At 43.9% G+C, this 26,911-nt stretch overlaps 1 protein-coding gene across 5 annotated transcripts in view; it reads left to right on the top strand.

The window, feature by feature from the left end:
- The window catches only part of LDLRAD4 (low density lipoprotein receptor class A domain containing 4), a 404,941-nt gene that overhangs the window by 317,250 nt on the left and 60,780 nt on the right, over window positions 1-26,911 (top strand). Inside the window, exon 1 of one of the 5 annotated variants that reach the window (XM_068237125.1) lies at window positions 16,725-17,550. The exons of 3 other annotated variants lie outside the window; for them this stretch is intronic. In XM_068237125.1, the coding sequence (XP_068093226.1) occupies window positions 17,481-17,550 (70 nt within the window). In that variant the 5' untranslated portion in view covers window positions 16,725-17,480. Of the gene's footprint in view, window positions 1-16,724; window positions 17,551-26,911 lie in introns of those variants that run through there. One more of the 5 variants, XM_068237127.1, reaches the window with a different exon arrangement.

The raw sequence follows: 26,911 nt of genomic DNA, 5'->3' as shown, positions 1-26,911 counted from the left end.
TTCTGGTTACACTTGGTAGTAAACTTAATTATTATTTATTTTTTTTTAGCGCTGGTATTCTTAGGGCCCTTCCACATAGTCCATGGCATTGCAATGGACAATATCACTGCATTGCTGCTATTCCTATGGAGCATTCAATATCAAGTGTAGCTCGGCGGGTTCCAATGTAGTAACGCAGGGCATGTGTTACATGTTTGCTTACAGTGGCAGTGAGGCATACTTTCATTGTACTGTATGCCTCACTATATGGTCGCAGCGGTAAGACGTGGTGCGTCTTTTTCTGCTACGTTGAGATGTGATAACACAAATTACTTAGTGTGAAATGACCCTAATAAACTTTTTTGAAACAGGAAAACCTACATTACAATTTCTCATTGGCCTATCCTAAATTTATATGTGTATATATTGGTTTGTTTGTGAATGATGTTGTTCCTACTAAATTCTGTTACAGGGTCCAAAACTGTGATCAGTATTTTTCTGTGGACAAAAAATGCAGGCATTGGTACGAGCATAAATGTATGTTGCATGTAGTTTACTTATTTTACTGAACATTTTTCAAAACTTTTTGTAGGTACAGTTTGGTCTCTGAATATTTGCATCCTTTACTGTTCCCATGACGCGCAGCACGGTGGCGTAGTGGTTAGCTCTCTCGCCTTGCAGCACTGGGTCCCCGGTTCGAATCCCAGCCAGGGCACTATCTGCAAAGAGTTTGTATGTTCTCTCCGTGTCTTCCTCCGGGCACTCCGGTTTCCTCCCACATTCCAAAAACATACGGATAAGTTAATTGGCTCCCCCTAAAAAATTGGCCCTAGACTACAGTACTTATACTACATAATCTAGACATATGGCAATGGTAGGGATTAGATTGTGAGCTCCTTTGAGGGACAGTTAGTGACAAGATATATATATTTACACTGTGCAGCGCTGCGTAATATGTCGGCGCTATATAAATACTAAAAAATAATAATAATAATAATGACTCTTTTGCCTACCTCACAATTGTTTGAAGTAAATGTAAAGCAAATATGGAAAGCGCACGGATCGCTGCAGTCTTCTCCCTTTTTGGTACCTGTAACGTCTAAGCATGCGCAGTGCGCTCTCCCTGCCTCTGATGGCTGGGAGCGCTCTGTGCCTGTGCAGACCACTCTGATCCGTCGGAGAGATGGAGGGTGTGCACTGTGTATGCGTTGGCTTGCCGCGCCTGGCTGAAATTACGGGATCCTGTACTGAAGAGGGAGAAGACTGAGGACGGTGACGTGGCAGCGATACGTACGGATGGGGCTGAAGGAAGCCCCAGGTATGTATAAAACTTTTAAAGTTACTCCTCTTTGGTTTACTTAACTTTCCCCCTTGGGAGGCTTCAGAAGCACCCAGATCCCCGCATGCTTCTGAAGATGGGCACCTCCGTACTGCACAAGCGCGCTCCCGCATACGCAGTGCGGAGTCTCCCGTCCTCTGAAGTAGACACGAGTGTTGTCAAAGCCTCCCAACGGCTCACAGACATGTACTCCACCAGTTTGTCGAATACAGACAATGGGGGTGACAACACTGGAACAAAGGGAAGCAAGAGAAGATGGGGAAATGCTCTATAGGATCCAGAGCCTTCCCTAACCATGGCTAAGTATCTGCCTCTTTTTTTTGTAAGTCACTTCACATTTACTTTGACATTTGAACAAAAGCTGCTTTTCCCTTGTTACTTTCTCTGCGGTTCTTTTATATGGGATACACCCTTGGCAGGCTCCACTAAATAATTCCCTTGCTCCAAAGCTTGAAATCTTTTATCAGCCTTGTGGAAGTGTATTTTTTTCTTTTTTGTACTTAGATGTACTGTACTCATGTAGATAACTTAAATTGTGCTCTCTATTTGAAATGTATACATTGTTCAATGGAAAAACAGTCAACATATAGCAGTGTCGCCATTAACGTATCTGGAATTCAGGCAGCTGAAAGTCTCAACTAAGCAGCATGCCTGATGGATAACAGGGAACTTTTTGTTTGGGGGGGATTTCCTTTTAAATAATACCAGTTGCCTGGCAACCCTGCTGGTCTATTTAGCTGCGGTAGTGTCTGAGGCCTGGTGCACACCGAGCGGTTTTTGTAGCGGTTTCCAAACCGCTTCCGCCTGTGAAAACGCTTGGCTAATATATTTCAATGGGATGGTGCACATCAGTGTTTGAGGTTTTTAGCAAACCGCAAACGTGGGTCTTGCAGCACTTTTGCGGTTTGCAGAAGCATTTCTGCCTCAACGTAAAGTATAGCAAAAGCCCGAACTGCTCTGGAAAATGCTAGATAAGAGCGGTTTTCAAGGCGTTTTTGTTACAGAAGCTGTTCAGTAACAGCTTTTACTGTAACAATATTTGTAATCTGCTACACAAAAACGCTCCAAAAAACGCAAGGCATGTTTAGAAAACGTCTCTAAACATGCCTAGAATTGCTCTGAAATCTGCCCCAAAAACCTCTAGCGTTTTGAGGATCTGCTGGCGGTTTTGGTGTGCACTGGGCCTGAATAACACCAGAAACAAGCATGTTCAGGGTCTATGGCTAAAAGTATTAGAGGCAGAGGATCAGCAGGATAGCCAGGCAATTGATATTGCTTAAAAGGAAATAAATATGGAAGTCTTCACATATCTTTCGCTACAGTTGTCTTTTAAAGATGTGTTCACAGTGGTGTGCTGGGGTGCATCTTAACGCAGAAAGTCACAGTGCAATAGTAAGTTTATGCAACATTCACAGTGCATACAGCACTTTAGGATCCAATGCACTCCAGTTTCCAATGCACTGCATACAGTGCGTTACTGCTTAATGTGAGTATACAGAAGCTGTGAAGCATACTTTTCATTGACTGTATGGCACGCTTTATGCAACCTAAAGGTCACATAACCTGTGGTTTGATATTTTTTTTCCTGTTAAGTTTTACAGGGAGTGCGATGTAGTGTCCACTGTGAGCGTAGCCATAATCTAGCAAGGGAGAGGCAAAAATGTTCCCTCTGTTGAAATTTCCTTTCACCAAGAAACTGATGTGTAGAGGAGGCAATCAGAATCCTGAATGATCACTTAAAGCAGATCCGAGATGAAAAACTAACTATAACAAGTAACTTGTTTATATATCTTATCTAAAGTTTAGATCGTTTACACAAAAAATCTACTGTAGCTGCAAACAGCTTCAACAGTTAATGATTATTTCTTCCTGTGATACGAGGGCAGCCATGTTCTGCTTGTGATCATTACACACAGGCAAGCTGCTCTGCATCTCCAGCCCTCAGCCTGTGAAAACTTCACTTCCCTCTCCTCCTCTCTGCCACTGAAATCTCTGGCTAGTAACACCTTCTCCTCCTCCTGCCCAGACTGAGCTCCCACAAGCCCTTGCTAAATGAGTCTGAGAGTGCCAAAGCACTGGAGAAGCTGTGGGCGAGGCTTGTTTATAGGGAATTAAGGTATTAAAAGAAACCAAAAAAAGTATTTGGCTTGAGGAATGCCCTATACACTATATGTAAGGAACACAATTATGCGATGAGTAAAAGTTTATCTTGGATCGCCAGCAAAATGTGAATGCAGGTTAATGTTTTGCCCATCAAACTTTTAGACATTTTACTTATTAAAAATAAAATCTCACTGTGGATGTGCACTCAGTTGCTAATTTACTAACCTCCTGGCAGCTCTGGCTGTTGTCCAGTATGACCCAGGGAAGGATCGGAAACGTTCTTCCTAACAAGTGATATTTCAAACATGATTTGGTTTTATTATACATATTGTGCATTGGCTTTCAACAATCGAGGTCCTTAGTACATCATTTCATAACGTTAATGTCTAACGTAACATACACAAGGCTAAAGGTACGTGTACACATGTCTGATTTTTTTTCGACCAACTGTCGTTTTAAACCGGTCATTGGAACGACAAGTGACAAGTGTACACTCTGTCGAGCGACTGATAACCGGTTTGCCTGATGTGCTCGGCAGTTCAGTTGGACCAAATGTCGTTCAAACGACTGTAAAGCCCCGTCTACACCATAAGAGGTTGTAGCGATCCGGCGGCTCGATTAGCCGCCGGATCGCCTCCTGCGCGTACCCGCCGCGTCCCTGCTCGCCGCGCGTGCGCCGCATTCGATTCCCCGCTCGTGCCCGCCGGCGCCGCTTATCTTCTGCTCGATTCCCTGCCATTGTCCCCTAGCGGGGAGCGAGCAGGGAATCGGCGGAAGCAAGATCCGTCCTGTCGGATCTTATCAATCGAGCCGCATCAGCGGCTCGATTGATAAGGATCATCGGAGCCTCATCTACCCGTGTAGATGAGGCTTTAGGTCAGTACGTGTGTAAAAACTACTTCCAGTAACTGATAGTCATTCAAACATTCAGTCGTTTGATCAGTCCTTTGATCTATTCCATTGTTCTATTCAGTCCATTGTCCAGTCAAACGACATGTAAATTAGGGGAAATTAGCATATCAGTTGGTCTGTGTGTACGTGACGTTTGAACGACTTGTTGTTTGCACATTAAGTCTTTCAAACGACCGATTTGGACGGCAGTCAGGCGAAAAAACGAACTAAGTTTTGTTTTTATTATAGGCAATTACTAAATGCACTTGAAAACATGCAGTGCTGATAAACCTGAAGCACTGATATGGAAAACTCTACATATGGACAAATTTCTGTAGCTATTCCTATAGCTGCATTTAGTGACATCTGGTGGCAGCTGAGTGAATAGCTACAAATGGTTGTCAGGGTTGTAATTGGTAAACTTGAGTTTCTCAAAACTGTCCTAAAGGTTCACTAGCTGCATGTTCCTCAGGTAACAACATACATGCACAGGTGGAATCGCAGTGGTCAGTGGTGCAGCTGCTCGTGTAGATAAATAACTGCTGTACGACTGTTTTTCTTCAGTGATGTTTAGCAAACACTGTGTAAATGGCTAGTAAATTGTATGAGTTTAGTTATTCTGTAGACCTTGTACTGTGGTAATTATACCACAGTTTTCCAGCACACTCCTGGCAAGATAAGCACAGTAAACAAAATTTAGGATCCTATCTGAGACCTTTTAAAACATAACTTTTACTTCATTACAATAAAATATTTTTATTTTTCATATTTTTTTGTTCAAAAAAACATGGTTGGGTTGTTTAGTGTGTATAACCCCAGAAACCCAATTTATCTAGAGCTTGAGATCATCTGTGGTTACTACCCTACACCATGATTAAATACATGCTGAGTTACTTCTAAATATAATAAAGAGAACCCCCCCACCAAAATTGACATGTTTCAGCTCCCTAAAAATGGAGCTGTCGTCGGGGCAAACTATAAAGTGCTTAGGGTGCTTAGTGTATAGTAGAAGAGGAACACAGCAAATTTACAAATACATATCAAGAAAAATAACAAAAGATGAAAGCTGTGCTAGCAATGTCAGCAGCAAACTGAGAAAGGTTCATTCTCTCCCTTAAATACTCATTGGGGTAGGTGGGACCTTGCCATGTATACCTCCCACTTTTTGAGTTTCTCCCATTGGTTAAATCCCCCGTCAATCAGGGATACTGCATAGTCATTGGTTGGTCCATCTTACCCTATTAAACCTAAAACATGCCTATATAATAATCCAATTCCTCCAACAAACATACAGGCCCATATGCAATTTATTTTTTTCACCTGAGTTTTCTCCTTGGTAATATTTTCACACCTTGTCATAAAATTATTTTTAAACCACTAACAAGCAAGGAAATGCTCAAAATAATTTTGATAGTACTTTTTACCAACTTTTGGGTCCTTTTTTAATCGTAAACTGCTTAAAAAAAAAAAAAAGTTTATTTAAACAGAATATGAAAATTCTCTCCTAGGAGATAACTCAGGTGAAAGTTAATTGCATATGGGCCACAGTGGAAGAACCATAGGTATTAGAGTCCATTCATCTAAAAAGCGCACATCTCACGCTTCAGAAACACTGAAACCGCCGTTCTCTGAGTCTTCCTCCCATAGAAATACATTGGAGGCATCCTATTGGTTAGTTTGAGGCATGTGACCTCACGTCACATTGCCTCCTCCATCTTTACCTCCAATACACTATTGTGCGCCTCAGGATTGCCTTGGCAACCGCTTCTACCAGAAGCGGTAGAAGCGCTAATCATATTGGTTAGTTTGAGGCATGTGACTTCACGTCACATTGCCTCCTCCATCTTTATCTCCAATACGCTATTGTGCGCCGCAGGGTTGCCTTGGCAACCGCTTCTACCGCCCCTACGTGTCATCACGGACAGTGTCAAGGGGCGTACCCATTCATGACGTGTCCTGAGTGCGTTGGAGTTGTCATAGCAACTCCTGACTATCGTCCATCTTTGCTATTTGTAGACAAAGCGGAGGGGTGCCTCGTGAATACATATTCTCATTCCCTCAGCCCTTTAGCAGCCTATAGTAAAGATCTCTTTGCGGTAGCCATTTGCTTATAAATTCCTCACCTAAAACAATATTAAAATTGTAGGATATTTACTCTTTTCCCCTTTTCCTTCCACATGCGACAATTTCGTCGCATCATGAGTTATATACTAGCCACATGCAACGATTACGTCGCATCAGATATTTTATTCACACATAAAACCAAGCAGGGCATTTACTGCATTTTGTATATACTGAACCTGTTATACATTTTCTCCTAAAAGGTATTGTCATATATATCACTAAGCATAAAATTGAGTATATAGTCTAATTAGATCTACTATACCCATAACCTTTTAAAGGAGAAAACTATGGTAAGTTTTTTTTTTTTTTGGATCATAAAGTCCCATTCTACAGTCCCAAAAGAGAATGGTCATGTATTACAACAGTATGAGACTTATATTATTCTCACACAGGGGTACTTTGGTAAGTATGAGGTTAACGTAGTAACGCACTATAAAGATTAGGCAGTTTATAATATGTGAATTATGTTGGAACAATATTCCTAACTACTATATGTGGCTATATTCAGGGGTAGGGTAGAAGAGAGGGGGAGGGAGGGAACTCAATCTATTGATTAAATCAACAGGAAGGCTGTTAAAACTTGACTGATTTAGGGCTGGTTCAGACGGACGTTTGGAGGTGTCGCGTTCGTTGGCATCGCGGCGGCAATGCGTTCGGGCTTTCAGCAGCGTTCGCATTGCGTTTGGATGCGGTCGCGTTTTTTCTTCCCGTAGGGGAACATTACCCGTCGTGGTTAACCGCCCCTGGAAGCAACATGTAGCTTCCAGGGCTCCTTGAACGCCAGGGAAAATCGGGACCCGAACGCCGCGTTCGTGTAAACGTACGTAAAAGCTTGGTACAAACGCTCCCATTCACTTGAATAGGAGCGTTTAACGCCAAGCCCCGAACGCTGGCGGTAAACGCTGCACAAACGTCCGTCTGAACCAGCCCTGATAGTCATAAAGTCCAATACATGGGACTCAGAATGCCTAGGTGCTGGAGGAGCTGTGGGCAAGGGTTGTTTACTTTATAGGGAATTAGGGTATTAAAACAAATAAAAAAAACTATTTCCCTTGTCCTATAAAACTATATGTAAGGGGCACAATTATGTAATGAGCAAAAGTTTATCTTGGATCCCCTTTAAAGGTTATTATGCCGTTGCTTATATATTATGAGATAATGAATTGAATGTGTAGTACGGATAATGAATAGAACATTAGTAGCAAAGAAAAATTCTCATATTTTTAGTTTCAGATATAGCTGTTTTTCTATAATATTGCACCATTTGCAGTTTACAAAATACACTCTGCATTTTAAACTATGAATCAGAGCAGAGCTAATTACCCTTTAAACTTCTCTGCAGTAAAATTCTTATTTGAAGTTGCCTTTCACTGTTTCTTTAAGTCCTTCAGAAAATAGCAATGTAGGCGACTAAATTAGCCGGAGAGCTCAGAGAAGCTCTTTTGCATAGATAACAAGTGAAGTTTCTTAACTCTTCCTGTTCTGGAGACAATATGAGACGAATATCTCTGCTACTATTGTTAAATTTCTTAGGTGTACTACATATGCAATTCATTATTTCATACGTTTATGTTCACTTCAAATTCTTGCAGTGCATAGTAAATGGATGAAATGTAAATATCAAAAATCAAACTACCTGTACACCAATAAATTTACAACTTTATCAACTCATTAGCAATCATGACAGGTTAAAGGTTGCTGTTGGTTTAGGGGTTAAAAGGAACGGGACATGGAGACTCGCATTTAAAACAATGCACAATGTCTGGCTGTCCTGCTGCCGTAAACTCTGAAAAAGCGAGCAGATCAGATCGCTCTGACTGAAGTCTGACTGGATTAGCTGCATGCTTGTGTGATTCAGACACTATTTATTTATTTATTGTATTTATAAAGCGCCAACATATTACGCAGCGCTGGACATTAATTTAGGTTACAGACAATATTTAGGGGTGACATACAGCAATATGACAATACAGGAATACAAGAATACCAGATCACACAACACAGTATGAGTACCAGGTAATGCTTAGTCAGTCACTGGATGGAGCATGGAGATTAGGAAAGTTAGGTTCACTCAAATGCATAGCATGGGTTTACAGTAATGGAGGTGCATGATCAGGTAGGACACAAAAGGAGGAGGACCCTGCCCAAAGGCTTACAATCTAGAGGGAGAGGTAGGGACACGAAAGGTAGGGGACCAGAGTTCAGCTGTGGGTTTAGAGCAATTATGAGGGGTGGTAGGCCAGAGTGAAAAGGTGAGTTTTGAGGGCCTTTTTGAAGGTGTTGTTAGAGGGGGGGCTGCCAGAAAGATGAGCAGGACTGCCAGGCAACTGGTATTGTTTAAAATATGTATGGCAGCCATCGTATACCGCTCTCATCAGGTTTTTTGTTAAAGGGACCCTGAGCTGACATTAAAATGGGCAAATTAACTTACCTGGCGATTTCCTTCAGCCCTCTCGTAGTTGAAGTCCCTCGGGGTCCTCCAGACTCTCTCCGCTCTGTCCCTAGCAGCTCAGTTAACCGGCGACTTCGGCCAAAGTCGTGGGTCAGTGCACTTGCACGGCCCTTCTGCGCATCCGTCTCAATAGCACGCCCATCCCGGTAAGCGTTCTGCACACGCGCAGTTCACTCTTTTTTTTAATCGAAATAAATATGGCAGGTTCCATATCCCTCTCACTTCAGGTTACCTTTAGGTTAGGGTAAGGTAAAATAAGAGTGTGTGTGTGTGTGTGTGTGTGTATGTGTGTGTGTATATATATATATATATATATATATATATATATATATATATATATATATATATATATAACATTTAGTAAAATATGAAGCTTGGGCACAGGACTAAAGGGAATCTGGAGTGAAAATAAACTTGTGATATTTGTATGTAGAAGATGGGCAATCTTGCGCTGCACAGTCCGCCAGGCCACCAACAGGTGACACACTCTAGCAGCTCCTCCAAGCTGGGTTGCACAGCTGGGCTTGGTAGAAAACAAAATGGAAAAGGGGGAGGAGCGCTCCATAGTGTATTAACCTTTAACTATATACAAGATGTAACAGGTCTTGACCACCATCTGGACCAGGACGGTTATTGGCCAGGTTTCCCGTGTTGGTTGCTGTTGAGAGGGCTTTTTAGCCCATGTTATACGCCTGTTACATCTTGCATCTAGTATTTGTATGTGTAGTACAGCTAAGAAATAGAACATTAGTAGCACAGATATGAGTGTCATTTTGTTTCCAGTACCTGAAGAGTTCAGAAACTTCAGTTGTTATCTATGCAAAAGAGCTTGTCTGAGCTCTCCGACTAATTTAGTCAGAGAGCAATGCTATTTTCTGAAACGCTTATCTCAACCTTGTTTTTTATTAAGGTTTTACTGCAGGGAAGTTCAAAGCGACATCAGCTTTGCTCTGTTTCATAGTTTAAAATAGAGTGTAGTTTGTGAACTGCAAATATCAGAGAATGATGCAATGATGTAAAAAAAAAAAAAAAAAAAAAAAAGAAGAAGAAGCTGTATAAGGCCTTGTTCACATTAGGCAACGCGTATGGCTGTGCGTTCAGGATGCAAGAACACCCAGCCGCACGCCATCCGTGTTGCTCTGCTGATCACATTCATTACAGTGAATGGGATCAGCAATGCACTTTAACAAAAACAAACAAAAAATGTTTGTTTTGTTTTTGCTTCAGGGTCACTTTAACCTTTTCGGGACCAGCCACCTACCCCCCCTTAAGGACCAGGCATTTTGCGCGGGAAGGGGGTGCGCGCGTTTGGGGGGGTCAGGCGGCCGGATCCCGTGTGTGGCTGGCTAGAGTGGTGTCCCCCATGGTGGCCTGTGCCTCCCCCTTCTGCCCGCAGCCTTCACTTACCTTCCAGGCTCCAGCGATGAGCCGCACGGGACCCTCTTCTCCGGCCGGCATCTCCGTTCTGTCTGACGAGCAGTTCCGGGTCGCGGCTTGATGACGTCATCAAGCCGGGACCCGGCGCTGACGTCAGATGAAGCGGAGATGCCGGCCAGAGCGGAGGGGGGCGCCGATCGTCGCTGGAACGGCAGGGAGGTGAGTGGATCCTCTTCTTTCCCCCCCTGCCGCCGCAGCTGTCAAACAGATCACTACGATCCGACGGCGATCGTAGTGATCGTGTGATCAGCAGCCATACGCGATGGCTGCTGATCACTCGGGGGAGATGTCGGCTGTCATATGACAGCTTAATCTCCCCCTCCGGGTGCGCACGATCGCGTCGGGAGCGGAAATTGCGGGCCGGCGTAGATCCTACGCCACATCAGGCTAGAACAGCCACAAGTGCGGCGTAGGATCTCATTCACATGGTCCCGAAAAGGTTAAAGAGCAACTCTGAGTTCCAAAAAATCCTGATCCTCTTCTAATGCGGTATAAGTAAAATTCAGTTTAAAACTTTTTCTGTTCACTTTTTTCCCTCACAAACAGAGCTTGCAGCAACTTTAACCACTTAAGGACCAGGGGATATTACAGTGATCGGTGCTGCGTGGGCTCTACAGCCCGCAGCACCGATCAGGTATGTGCCAGGGCGATCAGAGTTCCCCCCGTTTTTACCCACTAGGGGGGATATCCTGCTGGGGGGGTCTGATCGCCGCCGGCTATTATTGATTTGCGGGGGGGGCTCCTCAAAGCCCCCCTCCGCAGCGTTTTCCGGCCTCACCTCAGTTCCCTCCCTCTCTCTTCCCATCTGAGCGGCGTATGATGTAAACAGCGGGTATTTCTTCCCCGCCTGTTTACATTATGCGTGCGAGCCGCGATCGGCAGCTCGCACACTGTTCACGGAGACAGTCTCCGTGAACTGGCATGGAAAGGCCGCTCGATCGAGCGGCCGTTTCCATGGTATACCACTAACGACCCGCCTATCGGCGTTAGGCGGTCGTTAAGTGGTTAAAGTAATTCTGAATATCGAACCCTTATTCTACCTATGACTGCATTATACCAGCAGGCAAGGTTATTTAGTATGGAATATCCAAGTGCAGAATCCTTGTTTGATACTAAAATCAACAGTTGGACACTCTGCTGGTTAAACTATCAGGCAGTGTTTGACGCAAATCTGTTTCTGAATAAGTAATGTATCAATTAAGGCAAGGTAAAAGTAAGCATTACTTCTAATGAGTTATAGATACTTTTACTTCACTGGACCTCTTTAATAATGATACTAAAATAATAAGGAAAGGTGAAATGGAAAGAAATGATTATGGCAGCAGTGTTAGGTATGAAAAAAAGCTTATACAGTTGTTTAACTCCATGGTAATTGTGATTTTGTAATAACTATCTAAATATCAACACAACAATGTTGCTGGTTCAACACACACACACACACATTACCTACTGTGCACTCATACATCAGACATGCCAGCAAACCACAGGTTCAACCTAATTAGCTATATAGTTGTACATTAGAAGACCGAAGGCTTGCACAGTCCTCCTGCATTCAAATCAACCACTCAGACATGAAAGAGTACATAGGTCAGTGGGAGGAGCATACGCATTTCGCCCACTGACCATGTGGGCTTCGTCAGGGCCAGGGAGGGAGAAAAGTTCCATCCTGCCTTTTAGAGAAGTGAATGCTCAGTCTTGCTCTTACATGGCAGGCTATACTTAAGGAGGCAGTCACTGTCAATCATATATGGACTCATTCGCCTATATGTAATAGAACAGCTCCAGCTGGAATTACCACTACTAACTACAAGCAAAGGTTTGTAACCAAGAAAGGAAAGAAACACCTTCATATGGCTAATATATTGGCAGAAAAGGGACCATCAAAAAGGCCAGAAACCCACTAGGAGCGATTTTCTAAATGCTAGTGATTTGAAAAAGCTCTTGCTAATGCAATGCTATGGGGGATTTTTATAAAATCTTATTGCTCAAGTGGGATCACACCCATAGCATTACATTAGCAAGAGTTTTCAAATCGCAAAGCGTTCAGAAAATCGCTCCTAGTGGGTTTTGGGCCAAAGTTTGTGATAAGCAAAAGTGTCGAGCCCAAAGGAGTGATATGTATACAGTTGCTATGTGGTGAGGGAGGGCAGAGGGCCGGCAAATCAGGAGTGACATTATGCGGCAGCCAGGGGAGTGGGGAGGACAATGCTCTTGGCTGTTGCTTGGCTGAATCCATTGGCTAGGCAAGTTGCTGGATAAGGGGGGGGGGGGGTTGTAAGGGTCTGCTGTATACACACTGCATTATTATTTGGCATGAAGAAAGCTGATATTTTAAGCATTAATCTACTACTCCGTAAGAACATTTTATCAGCTGTGGAAATACACACAGGAACCGGCACCATTCAACTATGTATCTTTATCAGCTCTCTTTAAATGCACTCAAAAAGCATGCATTGGGAAAAGGTGGATGATGAGCCCAAGAGGTAGATGCTGGGTGACAAAAGAGCCACGCTACAGCACTTATTATTATTATTGATTTATAAAGCACCAACATATTCCGTGGTGCTGTACAAAGTAAGAAACAAACATGATTCCTAGCTCTGCTACTCACACCTACAGATCAGCACATCAGCAGTGACTGAGCTAACCTATTCCTTTGGGACTTTTTGGTACTCCGGCTTCGGCTGCAGCCACTAGGTGTCACTGTTCTCTCTGACTTCCTCTGTGTCTGATTTTCTCTGCGTGTTACTTGATGTGCATCATACTGAGAGGAAGACACAGAGCAGAGAGAACAGTGACACCTAGTGGCTGCAGCGGGGAGCGCTGAAGAGACCTGAGGGGAGAATAGATAAGCTCTGTCACTACAGTCACGCTGATCTGTAGGTCGGAGTGGCAGGCCAGGGGAGCACAGGAAGGGGGGTCCTGGTGGAGGGAGGAAGATGTCCGGCCGGTCTGCTGACGAAATAGCCCACCCGTCGAATCTTCCTACATTCAGTGACAAGCGCATAGGCAGGAGGATTAGGGAAGGGATAGTAAAGTCTATGGGATGTAGGTTAGTTCGATGATGTAGGCTATTTCGTTGGAGCACCCTGCCTCCCTGCTGTACACAGGGACCTGATTGTAGAGAAGTGGACCTCCTATCAGACATAGTTAAGCCCCTGTTCACATGCTCATCTGGGTGCAAGGGGCATCTTTGTAAAGGTGCCCATACACTAGAACGAATATGGGCAGATTCGACCAAGAGACAAATTTATCTCGAATTGAATCTGATTAGAGATAAATATGTCTCTAATCGAAACTGCCCATACACTACAGGCCGATTCCCTTCTGATTTCAGCATGAAATCATCAGGGAATCGGCTGAGCCGTCCGCCCCGCCGCTGCCCCCAAAATGTATAATGTATGTAAATTATGTAGTGCATTTATACATTACCTGTCCTGAAGCAGCTTGCCGTATCCATCCGTCCATCTCGCCGGGTAAGCCGCATGCACACTAGCGGCGCATAGTGTCTGATGTCAGCCGCTATGCGCCTTCGTGACGTCAGAGCACCGCCGTTGTGTTTGCGGAACCCGGCAAGATGGACGGAAATTTACCAACATGCACGATTGACTGTGCGGCCAATTTCTGTCCCAAAATTGGTTGCTTTGTCGGTCGTGCATGCACTTGGCAGCACCAATTTTCATCCAATTATAATCGAATTGAATGGTCGATTGGTTGGTTGCCTAGTGTATGGCCCCCTTAACACTGTTTTTGGTGGAAAGTCTGACTCTTCTTCTATACCCCATACCAATTTGCACTAGAAAACTTAAGGCTAGGAACCCCCTGGTGGCACTTTGCAGGAAATATCAAAGCGCCTGCGAATCCCGAATCACTGAAGGGCAGCAAATGCGATTCACGGAGCAGCCATTAATGCGCTCGCTCCCAAAATGCTACATGCAGCGATTGGCAATTGCTCACAACCCCATCACACCGCTGGTCATGTGTACCTCTTAGGCCCCCTTTCCACTGGCCGCCATCCCATCTGTTTTCCTGCATGCAAATTCTAAGCGGAGTCTCAGCTTATTGAAATCAGTAGACTCTTACGATTTGCATGGGGAGGAAAAAGTGCAAATGGTTGTGCATTTTCATACTTGTCAGCTGAACCTCTTTTGTGGGGCATAGACACAGCAGGGGGATTCGGGTGCAGAGTTGCATGAGCACAAGTGCTGCGTCCATCTCAGACGTGTAATCAGTGCCTAAGGGTTTATGAGCAAAAATCTACACTGGCCTTTTCTTTCACAATACTTTAAGACTGCTTTCACGGTGCGACGTTAGAGCAGCCTGTAAAGCAGCCCAACTCACAGTAATGTAAAATCAATGGGCTGTTCACAGTGCCCACGTTGTGTTGGAGTGTAACGCTGCACGTTAAATGAAAGTGCAGCGTGCTGTGCGTTATACTCTTATTTGGCTGCATTAGACTGTTTGCACATGCTCAGTAATGGGTTTTTTTTGGTTTTTTTTTTAAATGTGCCACATGCGTCGGTTTCGTTCGATCCGTATGCGTCAAAAAATACGCATCGCGAGACTGATAACGCAGTGCAATGTAACGTCCAACTTCAAAGCTAAAATGCGTTGCGTTAGGGGCACGTTATGCGACCTTAGCGTCGCATCAAACGCAACGTCTTAGTGTGAAAGAGCCCTAAAGGGACCCTGAGCAGACCTGTTAAAAGCAAATCTGAACTTACCTGGGGCTTCCTTCAGCCTCCCATAGACCACAAGGTACCTTGGCGTCCTCGTGGTCCCGCTAGCGACCCCCTTAGTGCAGCAACTTTAGCTGAAGTCGTGAGCCACTGCCCCTGCACAGCTCTTCCACGCACTCAAGTCGATCACACATCCGTCGCCACAAGCCGCCTGCACATGCACAGTTCAATAACCGCACGTGCGTAGGAGGATTGACTCAGGAGCGTGGATGGGCCGCACGGGGGCAGGGGCTCACGACTTCAGCAGAAGTCGCTGCACTAAGGGGGCCGCCAGCAGGACCACTGATAGGGATCCAAAGGACTCCAAGGGACCTCGCGGTCTACGGGAGGCTGGAGGAAGCCCCAGGTAAGTTCAGATTTGCTTTTAACACGTTTGCTCCGGGTCCCCTTAACTTAACATTTGGAAAAAAGTAGTATGTGACTTGAAAGGATGGGAATAATATTTAAAGATGTGCAAATACATTGTTAGAAGAGAAATGCAAATACAGATACAAGTTAGGGACTATGTCTGTCCTTGAGTTGAATTGTGCTCTCTTGTGCTTCCAGTGTCCCCTTCTGCACAATGTTCAGTGTCTGTCAATTGCACAGATGCTAATGCCAGTGTGTACTAATAGCAATGTCTCCTGTTGTACTTAGCAGAATGGAGGCACAGAATCAGAATCAACTTTATCATCCTGTGTCTCCAGCGTTCCCCTCTGCCCCCCCTGTGCCTCCATTCTAAGTCTCAAGTATTCCCCTCTATTTCCTCCTGTGCTCCCAGTGTACCTCTCTGTTCCCCTGTGCCTCCACTCTCATTCTGAGTCTTCCCCCTGTCTCCACTCTGCCATTCTGAGTTTCGAGTGTTGCCCTCTGTCCCCCTGTGCCTCCACTCTGCCATTCTGAGTCTCCAGTGTTCCCTTCTGTCCCCCTGTATTCCCCCTCTGTCGCCCTGTGCCTACACTCTCCAATTCTGAGTCTCCAGTGGCCCTATCTGTCCCCCTGTGCCTCCACAGTGCCCCCCTGTGCCTTTTATTTACAGCTGAAAATGTCCCATATGGCTCCGACAATCTTTTTCAATTTAAAAATGTTAACATTGTGACGGGCATGTCGTTAGTATCGGTGGTTTGATTGTAACTTAGGACATATGTAACCTGAGTACTACCTGTATATGCACACCGATCTGTGCACACAAGTCCTGAAATGGGAACAAAAGTGAAACAAAGCGAGACAGTTGGATTTGGTTACAAAAGAGGAATTGTACTTTCCCCCCCCCCCCCCCCAAAAAAAAAAAAGTTGTTTTCAGAGCTATGAGGGTGTGATGAGAAACTATGATAAAAAACACTTATACAGTATGTACAGTATATCATTACTCCAAACATAAAAAGCCTATCTATAATGCATAAATAGATTTTTCAGAACTAGACATTTGATGAGACATGTATTTGTTGCCTTCATGCTGTAAACTGAAAGCCTAGTTAAAATGTAGCTAGCTTGACTGTGTTGTCATTTTTGGATGCTGCCGTACTTGTGGCAGAACAATGCGAGTTGGGGAGGGAAGGAGACTAGTTGAACTGTTGACAGTGCAGCTGTGATATCCACTTTTTTCCAAGGCAGAGCTGGCTCAGCGAGCATGTGTGAGGAACTGCCAGCAGTTGGAGACTTTTGGCACAGGCAGAGCGAGGAGGGAAGATGAGGGGGGTGGCAGCGACGATCAGACAGTCTTCACTAAAGTAGCGAGTAAAGTGTTTCAACTATGGAATGACGCACATTGTGCCCCTGTACCAGAAATGCAGAAGAATTAGAGGTCCTTTTCAAGTGTCAGCTTCCCCCATCACAGGAGTACAAGCAGCACAGGAGGAGACGACGCGTTTAACGGGGACCACCATTGTGTTTGCATTCTTTTTTTTTTTTTTTTTCTTCTCCCGAAGCTGTTAAAAGTTGAAGTGGCTTTCTAGAGCAGTGAGGAGACACTGGCACGATTCGCCTGCATTGTTTGCACACTCACTACCTTGAAGGACGGCTGGAGCACTTGGGAGATTTCTCCTCTTCACTTTTTTTTCTCTCTCCCACTCTCGTCTGGAGCTGTAAATGTTGCTAAACAGCTGATGATTCGCTTCAGACAGCCCGAGGATATGAGCCTGCATTTTTGTTATCTCTTTATACAACACAACCAGTTTCCTGCCACAGAGCCTCCAGCTCTTTGCTGATGGCAGCCGATAATTGGTAGCCGCAGTCTGCTGTCTTCGCCACAGTATTTTGTGTCTTGCACCTGGGACCTACTGATAGAAAGCGGAAGACAGGGCAAAAAGAAGCTTTGCTCGCAGACAGGACTTTCACCACAACTCGTCAAGCAACGCTGCTTCTTCATCATTCACACAGGGAGATGCTCTAAGAACAGGATCTCTTGCCTACATGCCACTTTCCACAGGAGCTGAGCATGTCCAGTGATCATTTCAACACCACAGCACTGGAAGACACTAGATTAAAAGACATATTCTTGGTAAAAGGTATTCAACTCTTGCTTTAGTTTGTAGGAGTGTGTTTGTTGTGCTGCTGCTCACAGCTCCTGGATGTTTGCGGATTGCTGCTTCTCTATCATTAGAATGCCAGAAAACTACAACACTGCTCGATTGAGTTTAAGTAGCTGTGTTTTTGAAGTTGTACATGTCAAAGAATAATCATAGACAGTTTACGTGTAGTTCTATATTTTCTTGTGTTTATCCAGTATATTAGAGGATGTATTATTGCAGTAAAACCCCCATTATCTGGTGTCAACAAGGGTTGGCTGATGCCAGATAAGTAAAGTTTCTGGTTGCTTGAGAGTCCATGTTAAAAATATGCGTAGATAAAAAAAAAAAAGTACTACACCCCACACTGTACACTCACCATAAACTCTGTCTTAATTTTAATTACTGAATTTCAACATTAAGACAAAGGACAGAACCAATGTACCGTAAGAGGTTTATTATTGTATAAAGAGGTGTAGATTATGTATTTTGCAAGCCAGGACTTTTTTTCTGGTTGCTTGAGAATTCTGGTTAACAGAGTTGTGGATAAATGGCTTATACTGTATACAGATCTGTTGTAAAGCAGTATATGTAGCCCCACACTGTGACTTGTCACTTTCCATAGCCTTGTTTCCTACTATAACTTTAGTCCATATTGCTATGATTGAAGTCTGTTACAAGCATAGCAGTTAACGGGTAACTGTTATTCGCTTAGTAAAATGGTTCTCTGAATACAAGGAAATGATGTGAAACCAACAAGTGGCTTCTACTTTAGCAAGACTGGCTATGCTTTATAAGCCATAGTGTATTGTCTGTCTCTGTATGCTAGCAGAGCTATACTGAATCATATGTTCTAGAATGATAGAGGGCCATCAGCAATAAAAGTTTAAGGGGTGTAACTTGGTTTGGACAGCTCACTCATGGAGCATATGACATCATCACAGAGGAACTTTGGGCTGGTTGTTGTGCGTTTCTTGCTCAAGTTCATATTATGGGTGAGGTTTAGGCGGAAACTTACCACAAATTTTCCAGACTTTAGATTGCTGGAACGCTTTTATGTTCAAATGCTAATTCAGAGAACGGACATGCCTGCCTCTTCATAGAATCCTCCCCCGAGCCTTGGTAAATTTAGACAGAGCAGTAGCCCTTGGCACCTTTTGTATCTGCCATTTAGTCACTGTGAACTGTGCATTCTAGGAAAGGCTGAGTGCACTGCACTTTGTTGTACTGCTGCCCACTGTTTAGTGATAACACTTCTGAGGCATAGGCATGCATGGGTGAATAATATTTCACTAGTAGCTCTACGCTTGTTCATTTCCTGCTTTGTGCTAAACTGAGCTGAACAAGACTTGTTGTTCTTCTTGAGGGGAAGTACATAGTTTTGTTTTGACTTTCTTTGCTGGAAGCCTGTCACATTTTAAAGTACCAAGACGAGAAAGCTGTAGTAAATGACTGCTTTTGTTTAGTTGTGATATGACACTGACTAATAAATGAATTATCACATCATAAAACTTTTATTGCAAGACCAAATGTAACTTGAAGGATTTTTTTAAAGGGGCATTACAATTCCAGATGTGTAGATGGTCTAAGGTAGTTTACATATTTCTTATGGACTGGGGCAGAGAACATTCTTCTGTGTCTCCTGACTTTCCGAACCTGCTGAACCATCTTCTTCTGTTAGATTTCTCAGAATGGAGGATGCAGCAGGAGGAGTAAAACCTCCAATGATTTAGTAGAAGGGATGCATGAATGATGAGCGAATTGAACGTTCTGACAGATCTTCCCAACCCAGTAAGGGTGACTTAGTTTCTACAGTAGGATTGTGTTACTGAATGCTGAGGTGCCCTAGTCATACAAGAAGCTATGTGATGATTCACCCACCAATGAAATGCTATGGGGAGGAGTAACATAAATGAATTGAAGGTAGAAAATCTCCTTCAAATTGTAAATAACCTCAGACTTTCAAGTCTTCTTCCTTCCCTCGATGGTCAGCATGGCAGTGGATTAACTGTTAGCTACTATGGATGAGTTTCTTGTGATTTCTCATATAGTCAGAATTGTATAGGATTGAATAGGAAACAGTGGTTTGTTTCCCATTTAATCCTACATAATTTTGATTGGTACCGTGTGGTCATGTGATGTTGTCTTTCTTTCCTATTTTATCCTACATGCTTTGCATGTAGGAGAAAATGACCAGCTAAAGGTTACCAGTCAAAATACCTTTACACGCCCTTTGGAGAACTTAGGGCTCGTTTCCACTGTTGCGACGCGATTTCGCCGGCATTCCGACGCTTGTAAAAACGCATGCGGATGCGTTTCCGCATGCGTTTTTACCCGCGATTTCGCATGGCAGGGTGCCATGCGAAATTAACCATGACACTGCCAGGGCAAAATAACATTGAAAAAGGTGCGAAATCGCACGCGAAATCGCGGGTAAAAACGCATGTAACAAACGCATGCGTTTTTACTATTAAATACATTCGCGGCGATTCGCACGGATTCCCGACGCAGGCGAATTCTGTGGGTCCCGTCGTGCAGATTTGGCCCGCCGCCAAATCGCTCCCGCACGCCGCACATGTGGAAACAGCCCCGGCCACTTCACTGTAACAAGCGAATCCGCATCTCGTCGCCGCATGCGGATTCGCTATGGTGGAAACGAGCCCTTACAATTGTACTGAATCACAAACTGACCCTGACCCGTAATGCAGCTGTAATACATAAATACATTTTACCTATAGGATCCCCCTCCCTCCCTATTGCTGAGGGCTCATTCACACGACATCAGTCACGTTGCACATTGTGTGCAATCTGTATGGTACTGTGAAAGTCAATAGACGTTCATGTTGGTGTTTACAGAACAGCTGTGTGTACCATTGCATTGCACTGTAATGTGGTCGGGAATATTTTATCAGACACAAGTGTTTTCCCGTCTGGTTCTATTGTGTTTCAGCCACTGATGTCTGTGTCAGTGACCTTAGTTGTAGATTTTCTAGCTGCCAGAGTGGAAACCTCTTGTTGAGGAGAGCTTGTTCCTCTCAACTTCCAGGCCATGAGCTGTAACCTTTGTGGATTCGGATGCAAGAATCCGCTCTGCAGAAGATATAGCCTGTGAGGCAGGGCTAAAGGTAGTTCCAGACTCAACAATTCCAGATTCGGCCAGTAAGGTATCACAGCGATGACTGTTGCGTGCGTTTTCCTCAATTTCAGAAGTGACCTGTGGAACAACAGGACAGGAGGGAACTTGTACAGCCGGCGAGGACAAAAAAGGAATGATGAAGGGGTGAAACTGATCACATTCAAAAATTCAGGGAGGTCCTTTGGGGCAGATAGGAGGAGGAAACTGCCCATTTGTATGATGCCATGGAGGTGCCAGGAAAGTTCAGTTTACCAGTCTTTTATGTTTTTAAACTTCTTTTAAAGAGGAACTCCAGTGAACATTTTAGTGTTGGCAGGTGATGTAGCTGCTGCATGTTTTTTTGGCAGTTGGAAACAGCTGTAACAGCTATTTTCCACAATGCAACAAGGTTCACAGACAGGAAACTGCCAGAAAAAAGTACGTACTTTTCTTGTGGGAAGGGTTTCACCACAATATCAGTCATACAGCGCCCCCTGATAGTCTGTTTGTGAAAAGGAATAGATTTCCCATGTAAAAGGGGGTATCAGCTACTGATTGGGATAAAGTTCAATTTTTGGTCAAAGTTTCTCTTTAAGTAAGGCATTGCTAGTCTGGGGATGTGGTAGCATGGTTTTCCTCAAGTTGATCTCCTAGAGTTTAGGTTTAAAGGGAACCTGAGGTGAAAGGGATATAGTTGCTGCCTTATTTATTTAATTAATTTTAAACCATATCAGTTGCTTGGCTATGCTGCCAATACTCTGCCTCAAATTATTTTAACCACAGACCCTGAACAAGCATGCAGATCAGAGTTTTCTGACAAGATTCGCTGCATGCTTGTTTCTGGTGTGTTATTTGGATGCTACTGATGCCAGAATGGTCAGAAAGGCTACCAGGCAACTGGTATTGTTTAAAATGGAATAAATATGGCAGCCCACATATACCTCTTGCTTCAGGTTCCCTTTTAATAGTGTTTTGTGAGTGTGTAGTACTTAATGAATTGTCTTCATATAAAGAGTTTATTTTGGGTTCACATATATTTTACATTGGTAGCAATCATTCTAATGCTTGGACATACTGTGAAACATCTAACCTTTGACCCGCATACTTAACCAAAAACAGTGGTTGAAAAGTAACAAAGGACATCAGAGTCAAGTTGAAAAGCAGCTTTTCTTTTTCTTATATATTCTGTCTGCTTTTGATCACCCTTTGTTCTGTTCTAGACTAAGCACTCTTATTTGGATTTAAGACTCATTTTGTCCTCCTTACTGTTTCTCTTTCTCTTTCTGTATTTCCCAATGTGCGGTTTGTGGCCCTGTAGTGTTATCTTTTCAATCCTTCCCTGAGAAACTTCATTTCATACATTTGAACACATTGGCTATCATTCATTCATTGCGAAAAAAAAAAATCTGGGAGGGAAAATACCGCATTCGATATTTTAGACTTCTGTATACTCATTCATAAACATTTTCACAGCTGCGGTAAAAAGGCGGTAAAAATGCAGTATTTTCCCGAACTAGACTGGCGGTGGGCTGTCGGTATGAGGAATGTAAACTGTCGGTGATAAAGCGGCTGGCTGATTTGTTACATTCCTGTTCCGCAGAGACAGTAATAAAAGGGGAACCCCCAACCCAACTTCCCTTTTTATATGTGCATGTGTGGTTAAACTGCCTCTCCTTGCCCAGAATCTGCATTGAATCTGTCTATAAAGCTGGCCATACACTAGGCCGATTCCCTACCGATCGACAGCAGATTCGAATCTGCTGTCACATCGTTCCCGCTACACGCTAAATTTCGATCTATCCCGTCCGATCCCGCCGATCACTCTGTGTGGAAAATTACCGTCGATCGCCCACGGGTAGGGAGCGCGTCACTAGCGGCGTTTGAGTGCTCGATGACCAACGCAATAGAGCCCGCACACATTACCTGCTCCGCCGGCGCGACTGCCCCCGGTCACCGCTGCTCCGTCTCTGCTCTGGTCTGGTCTCCGGGTCCGGCATGCTTCACTTCCTCCTGCCCGGCAGGAAGTTTAAACAGTAGAGGGCGCTCTACTGTTTAAACTTCCTGCCGGGCAGGAAGAAGTGAAGCATGCCGGACCCAGAGACCAGACCAGAGCAGCGGTGACCGCGGGCAGTCGCGCCGGCGGAACATGTAATGTATGCGGGGGGGGGGGGGGGGAGCGGCGGCAGCACCACCACCACAGATTGTGAACGGTTTCAGGCTGAAATCGGTTCACAATCTGTTTGCAGTAAGGTAGCCATACGATCCCTCTGATCAGATTCGATCAGAGAGGGATCTATTTGTTGGTCGAATCTGATGGCAAATCGACCAGTGTATGGCTACCTTTAGTCTTTCTAAGCAATATATTTAATTACTACAGCTTAGAAGAACTTTAAAGGAGAACTGTAGTGAGAGGTATATGGAGGCTGCCATATTTATTTCCTTTTAAGCAATACCAGTTTCCTGGCTATTCAGCTAATCCTCTGCCTCTAATACTTTCAGCCATAGGCCCTGAACAAGCATGCAGCAGATCAGGTGTTTCTGACAAATTTAGACAGATATGACAAGATTAGCTGCGTGCTTGTTTCTGGTGTGATTCAGACACTTCTTTAGGCAAATAGAAAATCAGGGCTGCCAGGTAACTGGTATTGCTTAAAAGGAAATAAATATGGCAGCCTCCATATCCCTCTCACTACAGTTCTTCTTTAAGAAACTTTACACATGCAGGACTTCTGATGTGAAATTTAATCTGAAACAGGTACCCAAGAGGTTAAAAATTCAGCATGGGGTATTCAGGGGAAGACTTGTTTGTTCAGATCTCTCTGCTGCTGGCTTTTTACACAGTCCTGACATATCATTCGATCGACACTGAATCGATTTTTGCCCTCAGAGCATGGAGGTACAACATTGGTCAGATTGATTAGTGAAGGAGAAATGCATAGAATATTGCTTCAAGTGTGTGGGCCACTAGTCCAGGGCTGGGCAAACTTTGCTTGGCCTGGGCTGCATGCTGCGGACCGTTGCTACCATTCCTAAAATTCCTTCCCTTCTCCCTCCCTACCTGCAGAGTCGTGAGAGGATAGAAAGTGAGTGTTAACACTCACCTATTTGTCACTTCCTGCGTCAGAGTTCCATGGCCACAGGGCGCCATGTGACATGCTGTCAGAAAGAGCCAGCGTGTGATATGCTGGTGTATCCTGACAGTGCCTGATGTGATACCCTGTGACCATGGAGACCTGACGCGGTAAGCAACGAGTAAGTGAGTGTTTACCCCCGGTTTTCTTATGCTCATGACTCTGCAGGGACAGAGGCAGTAGAAGAAACTGGCCGCCAGCTTTGTCCAGCACTGCACTAGTCTGCAGGGACCGAGGCAGTAGAAGAAACTGGCCGCCAGCTTTGCCCAGCACTGCACTAGTCGATTGACTTTCAATCAACCATGAAGTTGATCGCCCAATAGTCGATCACTTTGTCGAGTAACTCAAAATCGCTAGAGGTATGGCTACCTCAACAGTTATTTAAACTCTGATAAAACTGATATCTTCCTTTCACTCCTTTGAAACAATCACTTGACACCTCTAACTATAAATTGCACAGTCATATTTCCACCTCACAGGCTTTGCTGTATTGTGTCATGTGAGTATACAACCTCCTTCACACCTTTCTAGGTTTTTTGCCATTCCATTTGTGTAATAACTGAATGCATCTGTACAACCTTGGCAAAGTACTGCTGCCTGTGGTATCAAGTCCCAATCCCTCCACGGTTAAGAGTCCTCGTAATTGTGTACAAGACTACTCTGGGTTTGCTTGGTCTACCCAGTGTACCATGCTTTGCACTCCAAAGTTTAAGTAGCAATTATTTTATAGCTTGTTCGCCACCAATAATCTAGTCATCCCAAGAGTCCACCTCAACCAAATGAGTCAGAGCTTTCCTATCATGCAGTTTTACTCTGTGAAAATACTTACCTAAATCCATTCATGAAATTGTTTATATTCAGTTGAAAGACCTAAACTTTTCAGTTTGCCATTTTCACCATGTAGCTTTTTTACCATGAAAATGATTGACCAGACGTGCCATGCACTCAACTCGAGATGTATTAGAAAAAAACACTTTACATTTGTTGATGCTGGTACTCCTTATCCCATCCTGATGTTTTGGAGTCTGATACTTGTTTTGGCTCAACTGTAATATTCCATCTCCCCGACACAACCCTGGCCATCCAGTATATTTTACTTGAAATGCTTGTTAATTTTGGGAGGTGGTAGTTCTGTTATAAAAAAAAAGTCTCAATATAGCCATTATAAGATAAAGACAATTTAAATTACAGAAAACTATTTTAGTGCAAAGGTTTACTGTAAACTTTAGTTTCATTTAAGGTGGCTATGCACTCATTAGATTAGCAGCAGATAGATCATCAGATAGATCTCTGATCTATCTGATGTGTTTAGGAACATTTTTTACTAGGAACAGATTTCTAATAGTTTTCAGTATGAAATCTATTGAAAATCGATCTGATGGCATTTGTTTGCCATCAGATTTCCATTAAGTCCAATGTAAAATGATAAGCCATCTCAACAGATCCACCTAGATTTTCCATTATGTCAGATCGATTGAAATCGGCCGCAAATCGATTGATTGGGCAATCAATTTGCGATCGATATCGATCGATCGGCCATTAACCGGCTCAGTGTATGGGCTCCTTTAGTGTAAATACAAGATAAAGGTAGATAGCAAGGAGACCCCATGCATAATCTACAGTATCTCACAAGTGAGCACACCTCACATTTTTTTAAAATATTTTATTACATCTTTTCATGGGACAACACTGAAGATAAGTCATTAATGTCTCAGGCCCCTTTTACACTTGCAGATGAAACATGCATTGCGTTACCTTATTTTACCACAGTGTGCTGCAAAAGCAATGTCCATGGACACTTTCACACTTGTTGTGGTCCGTTGGGGTGCCTTGAAGTATACGATCCAGCGCAAGGGCTGCAGCACGTTACCGGACGGAGCTTGGGGTAATGAAAGTCTATGGGCGATGCATGCAGTGTGAACGACGAGTGCGATGTGTCGTGCATGCGCAGACCAGCCGGTATCCCAGTGATGTACTACCTGCCCAGCAGGGAGTACGTCACTGAACGGGGCGTGGGGCTGTAAATATGACCCTGTCATCACACTCTGCCAACAGGGTCATAAGATTTTTTGTGATGCAGCAGGAGCATCACAAAGCAAAAAATAAGTGCAAGACTGGCCTAATAGTGAGTATAGCCATAAGTGAAAAATAACAGAATTCTTTCCAAAGTGTCATCATTTTATGTGCCTGCACTGCCTTCAAAGGAACCAGAGGTTAGAGAATTATGGATGCTGCCATCTATTTCTAAAGGTATTGGAGGCCGAGGATCAGCAAGACAGCTGGACAATGTGCATTGCTTAAAATAAAGGTAATGTGGCAGCCTCAATATGTCTCACATATCAGGTTCCTTTTTAATTTTATCTAAAGCTTGGAGTTTACTAAAGCTTCACAGGTTGCCGTGGAATCCACTTCCACTCGTCCATGATGACATCACGAAGCTGGTGGTTGTTAGAGACCTTGCACTGATGCACCTTCCATTTGAGGATGCACCACAGATGTTCATTTTGGTTTAGGTCTAAACAAATGTTTGTCCTATCCAGTACATTAACCCTCAGATTCTTTGGCAAGCTAATGGTTGTCTTGGAAGTGTGTTTGAGGTTGTTATCCTTTTGGAATAATGTTCCATCCCAGTTTCTGAGGGGGTTATGATCTGCTTCCGTATGTCACAGTACACAATGACATTCATGGTTCTCTCCACAGGACATGGTTCCAGTAATCCATGTCCTTAGTCTGCTTGTCTTCAGCAAATTGTTTGTAGGCTTTCTTGTGCATGATCATAACGAGAGGCTTCCTTCTGGGATGACAGCCATGTAGACCAGTGGTATATGGTCGGTGTTGTCTATTTGAAAAAGACAATCTCTGGATATGATGTTAGAGGAACTTCAGCCTAAACAAACATACTGTCATTAAGGTACATTAGTTATGTTAATTAAATAGATGGGTAATATAATCTCTTACACACCCTGTTTTAAAAGAACAGGCAAATGTTTGTGATTTCATGGGGCAACCATCTTTTTCATGGGGCAGCCATCTTTTTGGTTGAAAGGAGGTGACAGGGAGCATGAGACACAGTTTCAACGTCCTGTTTCCTGATCACCCCTCCCAGCTGCACGCG

This window comes from Hyperolius riggenbachi, chromosome 5 (genome assembly GCF_040937935.1).
Source record: "Hyperolius riggenbachi isolate aHypRig1 chromosome 5, aHypRig1.pri, whole genome shotgun sequence".
Taxonomy (NCBI): Eukaryota; Metazoa; Chordata; class Amphibia; order Anura; family Hyperoliidae; genus Hyperolius; species Hyperolius riggenbachi.
The sequence above is the reverse complement of the archived record's forward strand: the minus strand, read 5'-3'. Positions and strand labels throughout refer to the sequence as shown.